Consider the following 21812-nt stretch of genomic DNA (forward strand, 5'->3'; position numbering starts at 1 on the left):
AAATTTAGTTAAACAATAAATACATTCATCTCAAGGCTGATTGGTCCATCTTAGAATTGTTCATTCAAACCAGGAGGGAACAACCCACCCAGTTTCACAATCCACTTTTTCTCTTTATTATTTAAGATGGAGTGCCATCCAATTTTGTTAGATTTATTGCCCTTTACAATGTCAATAATCAAAAATGAAAACCTAGCAGTAGGATGTATCGTATGGTGTTTGTAAAGTGCATTGGAAGGTTTTTTATTTTTTATATTGCTAATGTGTTCCGAAATTCTTATTCTGAATGGGCGGGAAGTCTGACCAATGTAGAAGGAACCACAGGTACATGTAGCTTGATATACTAACCAATCAGTACTACAATTGGCAAAAAAATTGATTTCATAGACTGAAGAACTGTTACAACTGGAGAACTGTTTGGATTTTACCACCTTGTCACAGTGGATACAATGTCCACATGGATGACAGCCAACTACTGGATCCCCCATAATGGTAGTTTGTATGTATTGGGAAGGTTGATAGATGGACCCATGTTTGTAGTGATTGAAGCAGAAAGCAAGGCTTTTACCTTTCCGGTATGAAAATTGACATCTTTCAGGTATAATTTGAGATAACTCATCATCGTATTGTAAAATGTTCCAATGTCTCTTGACACTTTCAATTAAATTCACCGTGTTCCTGGCATATGTTGTAACCAGCCTTATAGGTTGCATTGTTGTAACATTGTGATCCTTGTACCTCAAGAATTCTTCCCTATTGGTTGAATTAACCAAACTGCTTGCCTGCAACACATAACCCATACCATAACCCCTGGCTTTGAATCTACTAATAAGATCCTTCCTATGATTCTGAAATGAGGAATCATCTGAACAAATTCGTTTTGTTCTAATAAATTGTGATTTGGGGATGTTACGAGCTATATGTGGAGGATGAAAACTGGACGCATGGAGGATGGTATTATATTGGGGATATTTTCTGAATACTTCAGTGCCCAGCGTGTGATCTGATAATCTGTTTATAGTCACATCCAAAAATGTAATACTATTAAGATCATAATGAATGGTAAATTGCAGTCCCCAAGGGTTCTTATTTAGGTAGGATATGAATTCATGTAGCATATCAACCTCTCCTGTCCATACCATCCAGCAATCGTCTAGAAAGCGTCTCCAAATATCAATGTATTATAAGTAAATGTTATTCCCATGATCATAAATAAGCTGTTTTTCAACAAAAGCCATAAACAAAATCATTTCTTGTCTGAAGTGAGAAATGCTCTAGATGTTCATCGTGTTACCCTGCTGCAGTCATCACACTTGGTTTATCCTGTCGTCAGGCGGTCCCGCAGTCGGCCGGAATTCCAAAGTCTTGGTCCGACGTCGGTTGCTCTCACCTCATCCCTGACGTCAGTGCGCCAGGGGTATATATAATGCAACCGACGCCATTTTCTTCAGTCTTTCTTGCTGCGCGGTGCCCAAAGCAGAAGCAGTTCGCAAGTGCCGGTCGGCCGACTCCTGAGATTTTCGAATTCGAATTTCAGACCAAAGTCTTCTATAAAGCTAAGTACCCCGTTGGGGAAACTTTTCTTGCCTCAGACTGATGTCAGAAAAAGTTAACAATTGTATTTCTTGTGGGAAGCAAATACCTCGTAAGGATTTTCATTCTTATTGCATACCTTGCCTAGGCCCAGACCATGACGTCACTTCTTGTCGGTTTTGTGCTAGGTTTAATAAGCGTACTATTAAAAGACGATTTGATTTTGCACGACACTATTTTGGTAAAAAATTTAACTACACCATGCCGTCGGAGCAACTGACTACCAGCGTGCACAAAAAACGCAGGGATAAGGACAGACAGCCCAGGCCTAAGCCAGATTCCGAGGCCTCGGCTGATCCGGTCTCCGGTTCTCAGTGAGGCTCCGACGCAGCCCCTGACTACCGCAGATCTGGAACCCGAGACCGCTATTTTGACTGAATGTACCAGGCCGACGCAGCCTTTTACTTCAGGTCCTTCCGACGACTTTGCTTCTAAAGACGTCGGTGCTACAGAAACGCCATCGGTTTCTGAAGGCGTTTTCAGACCGACGACTCTCACCATTAAAACGTTTTCTAAGTCGAAGACTCCTTCTAAATCTAAAAGGACTACACTTCAGTCTCCTGTTCAAGGCCCTATGCCTAAGAAACAGATGCTCAAAATGGCTGAAGATTTGATTTCTTTAATCAGGGGTTCACAGCCCCCTCCTGACAAAAGGCCTAGACAGGAGGAAGATTCTGCTTCCTCTGAGCAAATGTCCATTTCTTCAGACTCCTCTGAGGACCAAGACTATTCCTTCTCTCCTTATGAAGATTCTGATGCTGAAGACTCTATTCCCTCAGCTTCTCCTCCTGAAGACTACTCCTTTGGGGAAACTTTACACACTATGAGGGAACATTTTCACTGGGAAGGTCAGGACTACTCTGATTCAAAGAAAAGGCTCAGAGAGTTTCTTTTACTCCCCCAACACAGACCACTTGCCATCCCACCAGTTTTGGACATTGTGGATGATGTCTATTTAGAATCCAGTTTCAACCCAGACTCTCTACCTCCTGCTCCGGCTAAGCCTGACAGATACTACAGAGTGCCTGATTCCCACAAATTTCTTTACAAAAGCCCAGTAGCTGACCCAGAGACTATCTCCCAGGGTCCCAAGGGGGCTAAGGCTTCTATGACTAAAAACCCAGTACCTTCTGAGAGGGATTCCAGAGCACTAGACAGGTGGGGGGAAAAAGGTTTACACCTCAGCCACACTAGCTATGAGGGTACTGAATTGTCAATTTCAAATGCTTAAGTTAAAGCAAAGAATAACCTCCCTCCCCCAACAATCTGAATTGAAAGAAGTACAGGATCTGTTGCACGCCACTGAGCAGGTGGGCAAACATACCTTACAATGTGGGTTTGACTCTTTGGAGGCCTCCTGCAGAGCAGCTGTCACTGGGTCTGTTATACGTAGGCATGCTTGGTTAAGGGAACAAACTCTGCCTGATCATGTTAAAGCAAAACTACTAGATGCTCCCTTACAGCAGGATGTTCTTTTTGGAGTTAAAGCAGAAGAAGTTTTAAAGAAAATGGAAGATAAGGCAAAATCTATGCAGATAGTCAAAGATTTCCTACAAGTACAACCCCCTCGCTTCAGCAGAAACTGGCCAACAAAAAAATGGTCCTTTTCAACCACTGACAGACCACAGAGGGGTAAATACAGGTGCCCAAGGGGCAGAGGACAACCACAAGCCCAGTATAAATCTCGCCAATGGGGCAGTACAACACAGAAGGGAGGAGAAGACACATCTCAATCCACCAGAAGGCAAACTCAATGACTTGCACCTCATCTGGCCAAGCAATACTCTCTTGGCAGCCCCCTTGGGGGGAAAACTCACACTTTTTGCAGACAACTGGCACATTGTCACAAAGGACTAATGGGACCTAGACATAATTTTACGAGGATACAGATTCCACTTTCACACCTTGCCAATGAAAAGAGGAATGCCAAACCTGCCACAAAATCAATGGGCAGAGGCACAAAAGCAAATTACAGCTCTCATGGACATGAGAGCCATTCAACTGGTACCTACTCGAGAGCAAGGCCAAGGATTTTACTCAAGACTCTTTCTAGTGCCCAGAAAGGACAATGCTTGGAGACCAATTCTGGACCTTTCAATTCTAAACACTTACTTACAAGTACCCAAATTCAAGATGCTAACACTACAGCAGCTACTTCCCATGTTGGGCAAGGAAGCATGGCTAGTAATGTTGGACCTCAAGGAGGCATACCTGCATGTCCCTATCAGACAAAGTTGCAGAAGATACCTCCGTTTCATTGCAGGTTCAACCCATTACCAATTCTCTGCACTGCCCTTTGGCTTATCTACTGCGCCCAGAGTTTTCACAAAATGCCTGGCACCAGTAATTGCATACTGCAGACAAAGAGGAATTCAAATATATCCATACCTGGACGACTGCCTCATCCAAGCAGAAAGCAAAGACATTCTCTTACATCATCTGGCCTTTATGAAGCATCTACTAAACTGTCTGGGGTACACAGTAAACGAAAAGAAGTCAAGACTAGTACCCTCACAAAAAATGACATTCCTGGGTGCCAGCTTGAATACAACGGTCCAGAAGGCTTATCTTACGCCAGACAAACAACTACAACTGACTCAATATTTCAAGACAATGGCAACAAAGACCCAATTAACTGCAAGAAAAATTCTGCAGGCTTTGGGCTTCATGGCATCTTGCATACTAATAATACCATTTGCAAAGCTGCATATGAGGAAATTACAGTGGTACCTAAAAAGCGTATGGTCTCAACACAGCCACAGCTTGGACACAATGATATCTCTCATTCCCTGCCTACAACAGGAATTTCTATGGTGGTCACAGGCATGTCACCTCAACAAGGGTCAGCCTTTCACCTTGCCCCCAGCCAGGCAAACTATCACAACAGATGCTTCAGACTACGCCTGGGGGGCACACATGGCAGGACAATGCATTCAAGGCCTATGGACTGCAGATCAAAGAAATCTGCACATAAATCAAAAATAGATGCTAGCTGTACAGAAAGCACTGACAGCCTTCAAGGATCTATTACATCCAGGACAACTTGCAATAAAGACGGACAACACCACAGTAATGTGGTACATAAACAAACAAGGGGGCACACATTCCTATCCTCTATGCAGGCAAGCAATGATCTTATGGAACACAGCTCTGGCCTACCAAGTCCAGTTACAAGCTCAATTCCTGCCAGGACAGAAGAACACATTGGCAGACGACCTCAGCAGAAACATCAAAGATCCCCACGAGTGGAAACTAGACCCACAAATATTTGCAATGATAACTCAAAAATGGGGCCTTCCAAACATAGACCTGTTTGCCAGTCCTCAAAACTACCAAGGACTTTTCACCATCAAGCTTGGAAAGTGGACTCTCTCTCTTTCAGTTGGAAAAACCTGACAGCATATGCCTTCCCTCCATTACCTCTCCTCACAAAGGTTCTTTTGAAGGTCAAAAAGGAGAGACCACGACTGATTCTCATAGCCCTAGACTGGCCACGCCAGCACTGGTACCCGCTATTGAAGAATATGGCTCACAGCCCACCATGGATATTGCCTCAAATACCCCATTTGCTCACACAACAAAACAAACAGATTCTTCACAGCCAGCTCAAAACTTTAAATCTGGCTGCATGGCAAATCGACTAAACATCCAACCAGCTCCTCTTTCACAAGCAGTTCTGGATGTTATTCTGGAAGCCAGGAGGCCAAGCACCAGGAAGGCTTATTCGGACAAATGGAAAAGGTTTTGTGCCTGGAACCAAGCTAAAGGCCAAGACACAATTCAGCCTCACATGCCTCACATTCTACAGTATTTAGCTGAGATGTTGCACAAAGGACTTTCCTTTTCCTCAATTAAAATCCATGCTTCAGCTATTTCAGCTCACTACGACATGGATCCACCTTTATTTTCACATCCTCTTCTAAGGCAGTTCCTCAGAGGGGCAAGAAACATTAGACCACCCAGGAGAGCTCCTACACCAACATGGGACCTCAACTTTGTTCTGGAAAAACTAACGCTACCTCCCTTTGAACCAGCTTTCTCTGCAGACCTTCAGTTCCTATCATGGAAGACTGCCCTGCTCCTAGCAATAACTTCAGCTAGGAGAGTCTCAGAACTTACAGGCACTAATGGCAGTGGAACCTTTCCTCATTTTTCATCAAGACAGAGTTTCTCTATGAACTAATCCTTCCTTTATGCCTAAGGTGGTTTCCAGTGTAGCTTTAAATCAAACCATCCACCTACCCACCTTCTTCCCCAATCCACAGAACAAAGGTGAGAGACTCCTGCATTCCTTGGACATTCACAGGCAGCTTCGTTACTACTTGGACAAAACCAAGGCTTTCAGAAAAACTGACCAGCTCTTTGTATCCTATGCTACAGCTTCTCAAGGGAAGGCTATATCTAAGCAAACCATTTCTAAATGGATAGGTCATTGCATACGTTTCTGTTATACCCATCATGGGAAACCAGTTCCTGCTACCATTAGATCCCACTCTACCAGGGCAACAGCTACCTCTACATCCTTTCTCAGGGGGGTTCCAACCAAGGAAATTTTAGAAGCTGCAACTTGGAGTTCTGTACACACCTTTACCAAACACTATCACTTATCTCTTTACTCTAAGTCCAGGGCGGGCTTCGCCACTGCAGTTCTGCAGGGCCTTATTGCCTCCACTAACCCTCTATGATACCTCTCCCCTACCTTAGCTTTGGGATTCAACCCAAGTGTGATGACTGCAGCAGGGTAACACGATGAACATAGTACAGTTTTGTACCTACCATAAATGTAGATGTTCGAGTGTTCACCCTGCTGCAGTCCAGGTTACCCTCCCTCCATCCCCTCTGATCTACTGGCTAAATCTCTGCTATGCCTTACTGATGTATTTGCTTATAGCTAAAAGGATTTTGTGTTTGTGCAGTGTTCACTCCATTTGGTACTATTTCTGACCACCTTTTTGGGGGCACCTGACATCTGGGGCAAGAAAAACTGAAGAAAATGGCGTCGGTTGCATTATATATACCCATGGCGCACTGACGTCAGGGATAAAACGACAGCAACCGACGTCGGACCAAGACTTTGCAATTCCGGCTGACTGAGGGACCGCCTGACGACAGGATAACCCAAGTGTGATGACTGCAGCAAGGTGAACACTCTAACATCTACAGTTATGGTAGGTACAAAACTGTACTTTCTTCTAGTCTGTGGTCATAATCCTTCCCCTCCATCTCTCAGATCTTCCTGATAGATTTCATCTGCATTTCTTGCAGCAGCCACGGGTCCCTTTTCTTGCATATAGTACAGAAGGTTTGATCTGACCATAGCCCACTAGAGCCGAAACATTACCTGCTTGTTTCTGGAGTCTGTTCTTTTGTGAGTACACGTAGGCATTCTGTTTGCTGTTATCACTCTGCTCCTGCTGGTCCAACCCAGGTGTGATCAATGAGATACTGTTTAGTCACTGAATGTTGTTTTGTCGAGCATAAAAAAAATTGTTTGGTAAAATCACTTTTGCCGATGGTAGATTTTTCACTCTTCTCCACTGTTGTGCAATCGCAGAGTTGATATATATATAAGATGGAGGGGGGGTGCAGGGAGGCTTGCCTTTTACCAAAACATTTCTTCAGAGGTTCGGTGAAAGTGATTTTGGTGATTTTACTCCCCTCAGCTAAGACTTCACGCCAGCATTGTTGTGGTCTGAATGCAGCAGATTGCATTTGTCTGCAGTGAGTCCATTTGAAACCATGTTGCCCATTTGTTCAGAAGTTTCTAGACATTTTCTGTATCTACCACTGGTATGCCCTTGTGTCATCAGCAAGGAAGCTTGATCCGCTTCTTTATTCCCTCATATTTCTCTGAGACTGGGATACCAAGGAGTATGAGACCTAGGACATACTTCAAAGTAGTTGTTTTCCAAATTCTTGACATTGCCTCACTTATCCCAACCCTTTGTGTTTTATGCTTTAGCCATTCAGCTATTCACTTTCTCAGCCTGAGGAAATCCTTGGAGCTTGTTAGTTTTTCTTTCAGCCTTTTATTTAGGACCGAGTCAAAAACCTTACAGAAATCAAGGTCGACCACATCCTCTGCAACTGCCTTGTCACATTTACTTGTTACCAATCTGGTTTGACTGACAGCTTCTGCTGACCATGGTCCCCTTGTTGTTTTTTATCCTGTAAGAAGGCTACCAGTCTTCTCATGATTCTATTCATGATGTTCCCTGCCGCTGCTATAAAGCTAACAGGTCTGTAATTCACCATATTTTTACTGCTCAGTCCACCTCCATTGTACAAGGGTACCATACTTTCTGTCTTCCAGTTGTTGGGTACTATTACATTAGTGTGTGATCTGCTAAAGATATCCAACAGGTAGTCCACCACCACAGTAGACTGTTTTGTGAAGGCTGTGGGAGGGAATTCATCTAGCCCTTGGGCTTATTTCTGTATAGAAGTAACCAGTTCACCTCTTCCATATTTGTCCTGGTTTTTTTCTCATTCTACAATGCCTCTCTTTCTACATGGCATAAAATCCTGGTTTCTCTTCTTGATCCCTTCTTCAAACTCCCACTCAGCTTTTACTCTTTTTTTTTTTCAAATACATTTGAATGAATTCCATAGTATTTATACATAACATCTTAAATAACTATGTGCACTATTTACATTAGTCTGACACTATAACAGATCTTAATGTATACAGTTACTTTATAAGTATGTCTAATCCATTATCAGAGTGTCTGATCAATTATTGTATAGTGTCAATCAACAATAAGACTTTACCCCAAGGGTTGTTGATAAATGGCTTTGGTCAACTTTTACTCTTGATATTCTTACTGCCTTTGTTGCTCTTCTACCATCCCCTTTCTGTTGTTTCTCCTCCTCCCCATTCCTACCCCTTCCCCTTTTTGCCCTAATTACTAGTTTCACATTTTGTCTATCTATACTGGCATTCTCCTTTTTTATTTGGCTTTTTTGACTCTCTATTCCACCCTTATCCATAGGCATGGACTCCTTCTATGACTCATTCCCATAGCTTGTTTACCCCCTCAATTTGTTTCCACTCTCTTAACTCATCCTTGACCCTGTCTTACAGCACAGCATAATGCACTTTGTACATTTTGCCTGTGTAGTCTTAACCTTTTGTCCTATTCTGAACATATAATAACAGGATCACAATTGGTTAATGTTTCTTTAACTTTGACTTCCATAACATCATTTGCATTGATTAGGACTGTATCCATAGTTCTATCATTTCTGATACAGTCTTGCACTAGTTTGTTAAAACCATCATGGTTTAAGATATCGATCAGTTTGTGCTCACTCTGCGCCATAGAACTCAGCCTTTCCCAGTCCACTCTTGGCTTCAGATTCCAATCCCTCATGAACATTGCATTCCTCCTCTTATCCATCTCCTTTATTCTGTCCTCTGGTCTCTTATCTTCTCCCTTGATGTGTCTGGAATGGGTAATGCACTGTATCACTCCACTAGGTTTACCCCAGGCCTTAACTATGAGGACACTTTATTTAGGTTCTGATCCTGTCTGTTTCCTTGCTCCATTCTCACATCTGCTCTGTAGATTACTACACCACTATCATCTCTCTCTGCTGTTTTATCCATAAGTAACTTTATACCCTGACACATGGATGCATTAGCGTTGTGCCATGCATGCCACAGTGTACACTTTTTACATATAATTTATTTATTTTGTGCAATGTAATGTGCCAGAATTTATTTAAACTGATATATTTGTCATATTTCATAGTTACAAATTTTGTTAAATGGCCTTTTTTTGTTGGCTTTTTTTAGCTTAAGCCTGCACTTTCTGGGGGCAGGGGGTTGCAATTGGGATTGGGGTTTGCATTATGGAAGCTAGTTTACATTTCCAAAAACCTTGGCTTTGCCTCTGACCTGGCATCTCCCTGTCCCTCTTGTTAGTGGCCCATACTTCTCTGATACTAGCAATGGCCACCCTCTCCACCTGCATCACTACTTGGAGATCCAGCAGTTCTCCTACAGAGACTGCTTGTACTACAGAGTGGAACTACCCAGCTATGCTCCAAGTTGCCCTGCCTACGTAGCCCAGCCCTCTGCTCATTGAAACTCCTCCTAATATAGCTAGTGAATTTCAAGTTGCCCTCCCTACGTAGCCCAGCCCTCTGCTCATTGAAACTCCTCCTAATATAGCTAGTGAATTTAGTGACTACTTAAGAGAAACACAGCCTGTATTATTTCTGAATTTTTTTCTGCATTCTCTTCAGGTACTGTGGACAAGCATCCTGTAGAGCGTGTGGATTTCAACTCACACATGTATCAGCAGTGTCATTGAAACAGAAATTACTTTGCTCTTAAGGTATTTCTTGGCATGTGTGTCTTGAGCACATAATAAGCTGATTATGATCAGAGACTTTATTATAATTTGCTGCGTATTATTTATAGTTCCATTCCCAGTGCTACATCTTGCTTTGACAGCTCTCTTAAGAGTCATATTATTTCAGACATACTAGGTTCAAATAGCAAGATACTGCATAATTTCCAGACATTTCTGTATTGCTTACTTGCATTCTGGCCTTGACATTTGCACAGTTGCTCATTTTTTCTGGGTCGATTTTAGACTCCGATGATAGAATGTATTTTGGACTTTTCACTTTAATATCAAATTTGCTCTTACTTAACTTGACATTTAACTGCCTTATTGTGTCCAGCACGTGTGTCTGTCTCATGTTGTTCTTGTATCTCTGCATAATTTTTCCATAGATAAAGTTGACTGATTCACTACTGAGCAGTACTTAATGACTACAGAAATTAAGCATAATAAAGAGTTCTTTAATAACATCCATATAATAGAAAGAGAAAATCTTGCATACAATAAACAGTTAAATGATCACCCAACTGCAGAACGCATTGAACATACTTATAGAAAAAAAAATGTAGACTTCATAATAAGGAAAGACATCTGGCAGCGTATTGCTGCTACAAGGAAAGATATCCTTTGTATAGCTACATATAAGATTACTGTTACAATAAATAAAAATCAGGATGTTCATCAATCTTTCTGCTGCATTAACCTTTTGGCTATACAAGTTGTATCTGGCTCAGGATACAACAACCATCCAGCTTCACAAAGCTCTGGCGCCCACCCATACCTTCAGTATGAATGGTGATTGGACAGCCCATTGGCGTGAAATCAGCAGAGTGAAGAAAACTTTAGTACGTTCTTGCCTCCTGAAGAAGAAGCAGATCTGTAGCTTCACAGGAGCAGCAGTTAGCCTTCAAGCTTCTTTTCTGCCAGATAAGTTGGCACCGTTGGAATTACAGAAAGCCACATGGTAGCACGCCGTGAATGTTGTAAACAGTCCTAACAGACTCCTCCTTAAGCCAAGATTTGGGGAGGGCTATCAGCTTTAAGAGTGACTAATCCATTAGAAGTAGAGTAAACTCAGGGCAGATGAAATGTATAGTTGAAGGATCTGAGCCCCAGCATGACAAGGACAAAAGACTCTTGCCTATCCTGTCCAGTGCTTTGTACACTCTGTTGGGTGGTGAGGTGGTAAAATGACATGGTATGTTTGTCTTTTGCTGGACTGAGAAAATAACACAGAAGCTTACTTCATTTAACTGAGGTTTTGTACAGGGTATCTGTCTCGTTGGGAATCACTGGAACAGAATATAAATACTTCAAAGCTGCTTGTACAATGTCCTTGGTGATAGGCTCCATAAAGATGACTCAGAGCTTTTCTTTCTCCCTTTCACAGGTATTCATTTAGGTGTTCTGGGGGGATGGGGTGGCACAAACCATTTTGTGTTGGACTTCGCGAGCTTCAGAATTTCTTAAAAAGTTGGGGGTCATTGAGAGAGAAGCTGCAGTGAAAAGTGGCTTTTTTATTTCTATTTGTCTGCAAGATATCAATCTCTCTGTCTTTTGGAAGCAGAAGAAGAGAGCATTTGTCCTGCCCCCAGCTTCTGACTGAACATGCAAGTTTGCACATATGTTGTGCATGGTGTCAGATGTGAGACAGACAACTGTCAGATTTTGGTTGTGATGCACTCACCATTAGTGGTAGGGGGACTTGGGAGAAATGTACTAGGACTAGTGCTAGCTAATATTAGGCTGTATTCCCTAAGCTTCTGCTTTCATACCTGCAAGGACAAGACTCACTAGACTTAAGACAGCTTCCTAATATCTAGGGCCTAAACCTCAGACGTTGGAATGAAAACACCGAGTGGATCCTCCAAAGGCTAAGACTGTCAAGCCTGAGTGGTTTAGGGGCAGCCCTTTTGAGAAGAGTCCTCAGTTCCAAGTGCAACCTTGAAGCTATTGCTGGCTGACTTTAGGGACTGCTGTTCAGGGTCTAGCCAACTATGTCTTTCTCTAGTCTGTCACATGGGAAGTAGATGGCTTCTCCACCTATGTGTGCTGCCTCCAATGTGTTTTCCAGGGGTACATCTGTCCCGTGTCCCAGTGTGAATTCAAGTCCTTGTTAAATTCATACACTTGATTAGCATTCTGCAACTGAGAGTTCATCCCAAGGGCAGACTTATGAGACGGTGTAACTTTTGTCTGTCCTGTATTTCTTTAGTGTTGTGACATCACCCCTTCTCTCTTGGCCTCACATAATCCAGAATCTTTGCTATACCTATCATTGTGTAAAGCCTTATTTGTATATGTCACTTGGATATGATAACTTGCTCAGCTGCCACTGTGATTTCAAAATACTCTTTTGCTGTACCATGATTGTCCTGTACATGCATGTATATACCCAGCATGTATATAACCTCTAACCTCATTTCACCATACAACAACCTGAAACATCTACGCTCTTCCAACAAACAACTGATTAATATAACCAAACCCTCTAACTCTGCAGGTGACTGTCTCTTTTCCAACTCTGTTGGAAAAATGTGGAGCAATCTACCCTCTGATATCACATCTTTATCCTCTCTCCCACTTTTTAAAAGACAGTTGAAAATTCATCTCAACAAACACTGGCTTTGCTCCTGCACCAACCCAGCTTAACTCTTCCATTTCCTCTCAATCTATTCTTCTTCCTTAATTCTTACTATCTCTGCTCCCTTACCCTTGTAAGGTCTACCTGATAAATCAACTTTATAGATATATGTTATCCCTCGCATACTGTATAACTATAGCAAAAAAAAAAAACAAAAAACCCTTAATTAAGATATTTTGTTCTTTATATTTTTGCTCTGATTGTATTTGTGTACTTAGTATAATCACAACCTCTTTCTCTACCTGTTTGTATTGTATTGCCTATCTTTGTTGAAACTTATCATAACCATTGGAGCTTTTCTCCCCGGGCCTCTACTGAAAATGGACATATATCCAGCTAGACTAGCCCGGTCAACAAATGTAAAATAAATAAAATAAATAAATAAATATAACTCTGTTGCTTTGATTCCATGTATGTCTGTACTGCTATCCTAAAGCATTGTATGCATATTTCTAATCTTATCTGTGTAGCTGTTGTATATATTTGTATACAAGTGTACTGCTTTGTTCCAAGTTTTAGCTGTACTGTGCATTTTAAAATTTGTATTAATTCAAATTGTTCTTAATCTGTGCAGCTTTTCTCCCTTGGCATCTGCTGAAAATGGTCTTTGGCTCAGTCAGACTTTCATGGCAATCAAAAGACAAATAATAATTAGCTGCAGAAAGCTCCTGGGGATGTGGTTGTGATCCTTCTTTTGCTCCCTTAAGTGGTAGTTTAAAGTGCTAACCTTCTCTAGTGGTGAGACTGTCGAGAAACTTCACTCTTTTGTGTAGAGGTGGCCAGGCATTTAGTGCACTCCTTCATATTATGTCCCTTTCCCAGGTAGTAAACACAGTGCACAAAAGTATGACTGTCAACAAAAAAGACTGGAGTGGCTTGTAGAATAGGTGCACTCTTCTAATGTGATACATGGCATTATGAAGTATGCCACCACAGTCCATTTGTGTGTGCCACCAAGCACAAGAGCTTCCTAGAAAAAAATGCTACCATGAAGGTGAAGTAAGGATAAACCTAATGTTAGAACAACCAAGGAAGGTGCCTAGTGGTAGATCACTTTCCTTCAGTGTAGCACCAGATGAGAAGGTTTACAGTAGGGCTGAGCAAGTTGCAACTGGCAGCTTGAATGAAATAAACAGCAAGTAGAGTCGTAATCCTTTAACAAGTTGCATATGCAGACTATGTAGTTTTGTGGCTATTGATTTGGACACTTTTAAAACAATGTTACTGAAGCTAGCTTCACATTGAGGGGTTGGACATTAAGAGTTTGGAGAAAAAGACACATGATAAATGGCAAAATGTGCTAACATGATTAAATGCACAGTGTGTGTAAAGTTACACTTGAATTTTAACCCCTCTTCCCAATGTAAGGTCTTACTGACTTCGTAGCAGGAATGGAATATGATATACAGTTTACAGGACTTCCTTCTTTTATTAGATTGCAGTGTAAAAGACAATATAGTTAAGTAAAATCTCAATAAAACATTTTTCAGTAAGCATATTGCTGTATGAGTAAACTGCATCACCATTAAGCAGGTAAGGACAACTGAACTTATGTCCCAATGTTAGCATGCATCTAGTTATTCCTGGTTTGTCTTGTTCCATAAATTGTGTAATCTTCTGCTGTAACAGTTACATTTCTGTATTATAGCTTAATAAAACAAAAGGGTGGTACAGTCTGTCTGTAACTGAGAAACAGATGCTCACTATAACCATACACTGGGATAATGGTGATGAAGCCCAGAGTGACTCAGTAATGTAGCCATAGTGCAAAATAGTGACATTTATATCCCTTTGTAATCGCGCTCATTTTTTCCCTCCAGGGCATACGATCCAGCTGACTATGAACACATTCCAGTTCCTGCTGATGTCAAAGAACTGTTTCAGTACATCATTCGGTGAGTAAGGAATGTTTTAACAGTAAAGAAGTTTCCTATCAAAATCAATTATTATGTAAGCAATACACCAGAGTATTAAAAATAACAATAAATGCAGCTTAAAATAATATTCTGAGTATCCTGTCAGCTTTTTGTAAATGTGATACCTTTCATGGCAAATCTGAGATTGCAAAGTTAGAGCAATAAATTAGGGGATTATTTAGAAACTGAATATCTCCCATAATGAATGGGCTGGAGAAACTAGTAATCAAGCAGAAGGAAAATAAAATGGAACATGCCAAATCCTATTATAAATCGGAGACTACACACCCAAGTAAGGGAGCATTGTATTACCATTTCCATAAAGATAGCTTCATAAAACATACAATTCTCATGACTTCTTGTTGTTTTGATCACGTCTGAATTGAACAGTCACATTAAGATGAGTAACTGTATTGTTCTGGGAGGGATACGTTTGTTTGTATAGGAGAAAGGAATGCCATTGACATGATGACCTTAGTGGTATCTTTGCCATTGCCTTCCTCCCTTCAATATTATATGTGCTTAAGATGGATGTGGATGTGATGTGTGCTTGGGATTAGACTGAATATAAGTTTACAGACTCATAAATCAGTACTAGGCTGTTGATCCACAGGACCATCAGTAGTCTGGCCACAATACCCCATATTATAGGTACACATTGACATGACTAATTTATACTGATTTTGACACCTTTCGGTGAGGGCTTGAGGGGCTAGACCTGGGGTGTATTTACGATTGTCCATCCATTCATCCATGTTAAGCTTAAAGAGGGTCTGGAAGCTTCATCCAGAGGAAATCTCTTCCATAAAAGGAGGATTCCCTGGGATATAAATCTATTTCATTAGCAAATCTTCTTTATGTTTTGGTGTAAGTTAAGATCTCTTAAGCAGGTGTTGAGGGTATTATTAGTTTTGTGGATGTGCAGGAGAGTTGCTTAGGAGTGGATCCTTTGTGACTTTGTAGATTAGATTGAGGTAATCTCTCAGGAATGTGTAGGAGACTGAAAAGTGAGAGAGCACTTTAAGACAGTCTTGATAGCTCAAGGAAGTTATTGCCTTGATTATCTTAGTGAAAAAATGCTGTGGTCTCTCAAGTTGGGCATATGCTTATACAAATACATGCCAAAGGGACCAATGTACTTTACAATGGACCTAATGATGGAGGAGTAGAGAGAGGTATTAACTTCCTTAGATATGGAAGAAAGACCCCTGGTGATTACTGTGGAAAGATAGAGGGATTTCCTAACAGCATTGGATACATGGTAATCAAAGGATAGCTCATAAGTGCCCAGGTACCTAATGGCTGAGTCAACATTTAAAGGGGTGTCACCTATGTTGTAGATGCATTTGTGCCCAATTTTGCCTAAGGACACAATGCTGCATTTCTTAGTTTTAGGCTGTGGTCTAGGCAGCACTTACTGGTGTTTGTGGTCCTTCCTGAAGAATTTGGAAATTGGATAAAAAGTTAATGACTGTTGCAAGTTTGCAGTCATCTGTAAACTTGGTCAGTCACAGGCCCTCGATGTCAGTCTTGACATCAGAGAAGTAAATACCAAAGAGAAGTTGTCATAGAAATGATCCCTGGGGGACATTGCTGGTAACTTCTCTTTTCAAAGAAAGTGCAAGTCCCACACTAATAAATTGGGTTATGTCAGTTTGCCAGTTTGCTATCCGATGAGTATCATAGTAGTTTACATTTTGTTTGATCAGCTTGTCAACAATGCCAGAATATGGAATGATATAAAGGCCTTGGCCAGGTCCAGGTAGGCAGTGTGAGCCAATATGCCTAAGTCTGATGCATCAGTGACATTTTCAAAAAAGCCCAACAGTTTCAGGAGGTAGGATCTGCCTTTAACAAACCCAAACTGGCTTGAGTCCAGGCTTGTAGACTGCTTACTTCCTTGTTAATAAGTTCCATAATAGTGTATTCCATTGCTTTACAGGCAAGGCTAGTGAGGCTAGGTCTCTTGTTTCCTGGATCAGTAGTGGATCCCCTTCTTGTGGAATGGGATGATTACTGCAGTTCTCCATTCCTCACAATATCTAAGACTTATCTTTTAAGTCTCTTGGTACAGTGTAGTGATAACAGCTGAGGTTAGGCACAAGCAATAAGCCAAAAAGAAAAAAAAAGAAAAATTCAAGTGTATACAGCACTATTTTATTAAGCAAAGGAGGTTTAATTGAAATGTAGTTGTTTTTATTCCAGCTCAAGTTTACAAGCTTATTGCCCAGTGTTTACTGAACTTTGCAACTATTATTAGAAGTACACAGTTCAGTAAGCTATATGTAAAATTTATTCCACAGTAAAAGCTGTTTATGAACTTTTTCATTTTAATGGTTTATGTTTGCATACATGTTCCTACAGATGTTCTGAAACTAAGTAACATTTTTCTGATTTGTTTTCTGATTGTTAATCAGATTCAGAGGCCTTCTTGTGTGTTATCTTTATTACATGTTACTTGACGGTCAAGGACCCACTGCACGTTGCCACTACATAAGACTCTAAATCAGAGAAGACATACCAAATCAGTAACAGTTATAAAAAATTCGTAAAGATGTAGATGCGGTCATGCATTTCAGTCATTTTCTTTCCTTACAGTTACACGCCTCAGTCCATTGAGCTGGACCATAAACTGAAGCCTTTCATTCCTGACTTTATACCAGCTGTTGGTGACATTGATGCCTTTCTGAAGGTAATTCTGATAAAGTAATGAGTGACAGGAATAGTTGTATTGCTTTCCATGTTTATGCTCTAGATCATTATACTTTATGATGTCTTTGTAAATTTACAGGTTCCACGTCCTGATGGAAGACCTGATAACCTTGGACTTCTGGTACTGGATGAACCCTGTACAAAACAGTCTGATCCAACAGTCTTGTCCCTATGGCTGATGGAGAATTCAAAACAGCACAACATTACGGTAGGAAAGCACCTAATATATCAGTGATCTGTGTGTCATAGCTGAAATAACTAATAGAAACTTAAGCAGCAGTGCCATTTAAAAACAAAATCTGTGTTTTCCTGACTACAGCTAATAAAAAATATAGTAACAGTAAGAATATAAAACCTTGAAAAAAAAGTATTCTTAGTAAAACACTACAAGAAATGTATATTTTAACTGTATTCTGTTGAATAGAATACCTATACTTCATGTATATTACATAATATTATGCTGGGAGATGTATGCAGTTATTAATACACTCAAAACATTGAACACCTATGCAGTTGCTTTACAAAAACTTTCACAATTATCTTTCAGTTCTAGATTTAATTGGTGACTTTATCTTAAAACAATTCTGGAGATATATTGCTTCTTTTCAGCATCCTGAATGAAAAGTTTATTAAGTAATTCAATGTGTTATGTTATACATAATGATAAAATAAGAGTATGAACTTTTAATGTTACTAATCAAATACCGCAAAAATACATCCATAGGAGGTTGTTTCAGAATTTTTAGGCTTTCTAATTTGTCATGAATGATATATAGTAAATGGTCATTTTCTGATAGAGTTTTGTCAGGGAATACCCTAGGCTGGTATTCTGAAGGATTAACGCTATGAGCTATAAAAATGCTATTTCCTGTAGTGCATGGTTTGATTCCATCAGTGTCCATTTGCCTGCTGTGCGACTCTAAGCAAGTCTTTCAACCAGGGATTTCTCTGGCATAATTGGGAAATTTTGCTAGGTCCCTTAGTGGTCTCCTGCATTATACTGTCAAAAGACCGAAGTTACCACTACCGAATCTGGTAACACTGACTCCACAACAGCGAATCACAAAATGCCAAAATCAATGTCATACTCCTGGACTTGTCCTCCCTCATGACCCATGTTAGCATTTGTTCCTTGGCCCTGAGTGGTAGGGGCTTTTGGGATTCTGAATTTTTTGATAATTTGTGTTTTAAGCATTTTGTGATTTGCTGTTGTGGGTCTGCGCTACCAGATTTGGTACAGGTAACATCTCTCTTTTGATAGTAAACCATCTCCTGCACCACATACCTAGTAACTACTTATGAATATATGGACACTTTTTTTTTGTCTGTTAAATGAAGCTGCAAGATTAATACTACACTAAAATGCACATAATGTAAAGATTGTAGAGCAATAATATTGAAGATAAGGGGAATAGAATATAGCCAGAGCATTTGTCCGTCATAAGAGTTATAAATGTATTTGCCCTTCCCTTTTGTATTGGCTGTCCTATTTCTTTTTCTTTCTGATGCACCAGCTTTAGCCATGCATTTTTGAGGCTTAGAGTGTTGTTGACTCTGTCTCCTTTTGTTGTCATCTTTCTGATGCGCATAATATTCAGCTGGCACTCATAGAAATATTTTTGTAGATGGTTGCCATAACAGCAGATCATAACATTTGGTTTTGTCTGCCTTCTGTGTCCCAGTTCCCGGCCAGAGTTTTCAAATAGTGAGTTTCCACTGTGATAAAAAAACTCAGGTCTCACACCTCCTAAGGTACTGATTTAGTTGTGTACGATTCACCTATATATAAGCTGTATTTATTGTATGTACTCTTCAGTTCTTCTTGTTGCTTTTGAGTGTTATTGTTCCTAATGTCATGCTGGACGATTTTCAGCTGTGTAGTGACTCATTTTTATCTACAGATTTATTATTTTTCCTTTCCAAGTTTCTCATAGTCACCAGTTTGGTCTTTATTGGTGTTTTTGTAGTACTCATGATAAACAACCAGCGTATGGGTTTGAAATCAGTTAACAAAGGTATTTGTGGGAGGCAGATAGCACCCATGGATTAGCACACATTATAGCCTAGACCCAGGCAAATTAGGTATACTGTGGAAGAATTTGAGCACACTGGTAAATTTAAGTGGGCTACTAAAATGTGAATATTTGGGTCATTGCAATGTTTTTTGATTAAAATATATTCCAAATCCTTAGAAACAAAATCTAATCAAAAGTTTTCTGTTAAGCACAGAAAATGGACAAAAAGATTTTTAAAAAAGAAGAAAATGAAAGAGCTCATCCAAAGGATGGCAGAAGCTTTGAAAAGATGAAATGAATACAGCTCATGGAGGGGCAGTGTAACAGTAAATCACATTAAGGATCTGATGTTCTCTTCTGTCAGTTTCTGAATGGATATGTTATTAGATTTGACTAGGATCAAACTTTAGCTACTTTTAGACTTTGAATTCCCTGTAGAATACCATATTACCTCAGATCTCATTTGCCACTCATTTGCAATAGAAGTGATCAATAGTGCACAGGTTTGAGTGACAACTAAGTGCTTTCTTTGAATTTTTTTGAATCCTTGATGCTCTATTTTGTTGTGCTTTGTCTTTTTTACCTCTTACTACCCTTCCCATGTTTTTATATAACTAGAAAAACTATCTTTCTTGTAATTTTTGTGGCATTTATTAACTCTATCCCCTTGGATTTATTTGAACATTTTCTTAAGTGTTGTCTTTGTTCTCCTCTTTCTAACTTCACTTAGGAGTTTTGCTCTTAGTCATTTTTGATAACTGGCTTGATCTTCATTGATGCTAACTGTTTTGTGTTGTGGTCACTGTTCTCTTGTTTTTGGTAGAATGGAGGAAAAAAACATATGTATGTCCTGTGGCCACAAGATTCCTAAATCTGCGCATGTCAAGTGCTGTTTAGGGGCATCTCATCTGGGTGAATAGTGTTTGGTGGGCACTTCTTTTGGCTCTCAGGACTTAACTGAGAGAAGGAATAAGCTACTGTTTAAGGACTTCTCCCTGCCACATTGGGAGAAGTTTCCCTCCCACACCTTGCTTCTTCTTCTCCCCTCACTTTGGTAAGAGGTCTCTTGAGAAATCCAAGGGGGAGAAGAGTTTTAATAAGCCCATGAATTTTAAGATAAAGAAAAACAAAAGGATTCTAAAAAGAGATTACTTGATCTGGCAAGTTCTTCTACTTCAGCAACAAAGATACAGAGATCCTCTATCCCATTCCCACTCTGGAGCCTATTACTTTCAGATTTAGCACACCCTCCTCTACCAGTACCATGCTTCTCCCTGGAACTGGGGTCTCCTAGGTTATGATTCCCCTTTCTCCAGGAAAGACCATTTTGTAGGTTTTCCAGATCCCCTTCCACTGCTTTGTTCATCAGAACAGGGCAGTCTTCCAGGAACATTTCTGAAACAGATGTAGATAGAATGATGATGAAGATCCTGGACCCAGAGCCAATCGGGGGTTTTGCCAGCTCCAACCCCTGATGGAGTCATAAGCCGTGGACCATCCAGTAGTTGCTCCTTCACATATCAGACTATCAGACTCAGTGCATCTGGGTGCTTCCCAGGATTTGTCTGTGTCTGATCCGAAGATGTGCTTTTCATTGACTCCTACATTGTCTCTGATTTATTTGGCTGCAGGAGGTTCGGAGCTTATGGGATATTGGAGCTGTGTGGTTGGGGGTCAACTTAGAGATTTTTTGGAGATGTGTCTTCCTTTTGGGTCTTCTGTGCTTGACAGCTTGGCACTGGCATTGGCTTCAGAGCAGAGTCAGGTGGGCCTTCGGGGCCAACCTGTGTTAGACTTCTCAGATCCTGCAGGGTTGGCCTCAGGACTTCTCTTGACATCTGCTTTTGAAAGGGTGCTCTTTCAGTCTAGGGAGCAAATTTCCCTTCCCTGCTCAGATCTGCCCTTCTCCCCAACAGAGTTCCTCAGGTCCTTGCCATCCACATTCTGTCTTATCAGGGCAGCCAGCCCCTCAAAGTCGTGAGACAGCCCACATTGTGGACTTCCCATCTGCTTCAAAGTCTTCCCCAGACAATCTCACAAGGGAAGCAGTCATTCAGGAGGAGGCATGCTAACTTTCCACAGGAGTCTTTAATGGAAGATACTGTTTTTGATGATGGTGAGGAGTCCCCCACTTCCCTCCTTGAGTACATCTTGTATGAAGATATTTTAGAACTACTTAGACAGAAAGGGGAGGGGGGTCCACTGGCAAACCCTCCTAGGAGGGATCAATATTTTTTGAGGCTTTTGGGGCTGACCTCTCTACTCCATTGGTGTTATCTTCCACGGATGAGTTAGTGGATCTGATCTCTAAACAGGCATGGAAGGAACCAGATGTAGTCGAACCGATTCTGTAAAAGCGGGACAAGTTTTTGGTGTCACCTAAAGATCACCCTTTTGGAAGTAAGGCTCCTGCAATGAATTCCATGGTGATGGCAAGGGCCACCAAGAAGGAGCTCACTGGGGAGAGCTCCACTGTCCAGACAGGGGGTCCAGAATTTTGGACAGAATTGGGAAGTAGGTATTTGCATCAGCTACCTTTACTTTTGAGTGCTGAAATATTTGGCTCACACAGCCCACT

The 21812-nt window shown here is 40.8% G+C and overlaps 1 protein-coding gene across 4 annotated transcripts in view; it reads left to right on the top strand.

Annotated features, from left to right (window-relative positions):
* IFT46 (intraflagellar transport 46) overlaps positions 1-21812 on the top strand; it is a 716375-nt gene that overhangs the window by 224210 nt on the left and 470353 nt on the right. For all 4 annotated transcript variants that reach the window (XM_044080916.1, XM_044080913.1, XM_044080915.1 and 1 more), the window contains exons 5-7: positions 14412-14486; positions 17106-17199; positions 17299-17427. In XM_044080916.1, coding sequence (XP_043936851.1) covers positions 14412-14486; positions 17106-17199; positions 17299-17427 — 298 coding nt within the window. The remainder of the gene's footprint in view (positions 1-14411; positions 14487-17105; positions 17200-17298; positions 17428-21812) is intronic.

Source organism: Protopterus annectens, chromosome 8.part0, assembly GCF_019279795.1.
Source record: "Protopterus annectens isolate FY-2018-M chromosome 8.part0, PAN1.0, whole genome shotgun sequence".
In the NCBI taxonomy this organism is placed as follows: Eukaryota; Metazoa; Chordata; order Ceratodontiformes; family Protopteridae; genus Protopterus; species Protopterus annectens.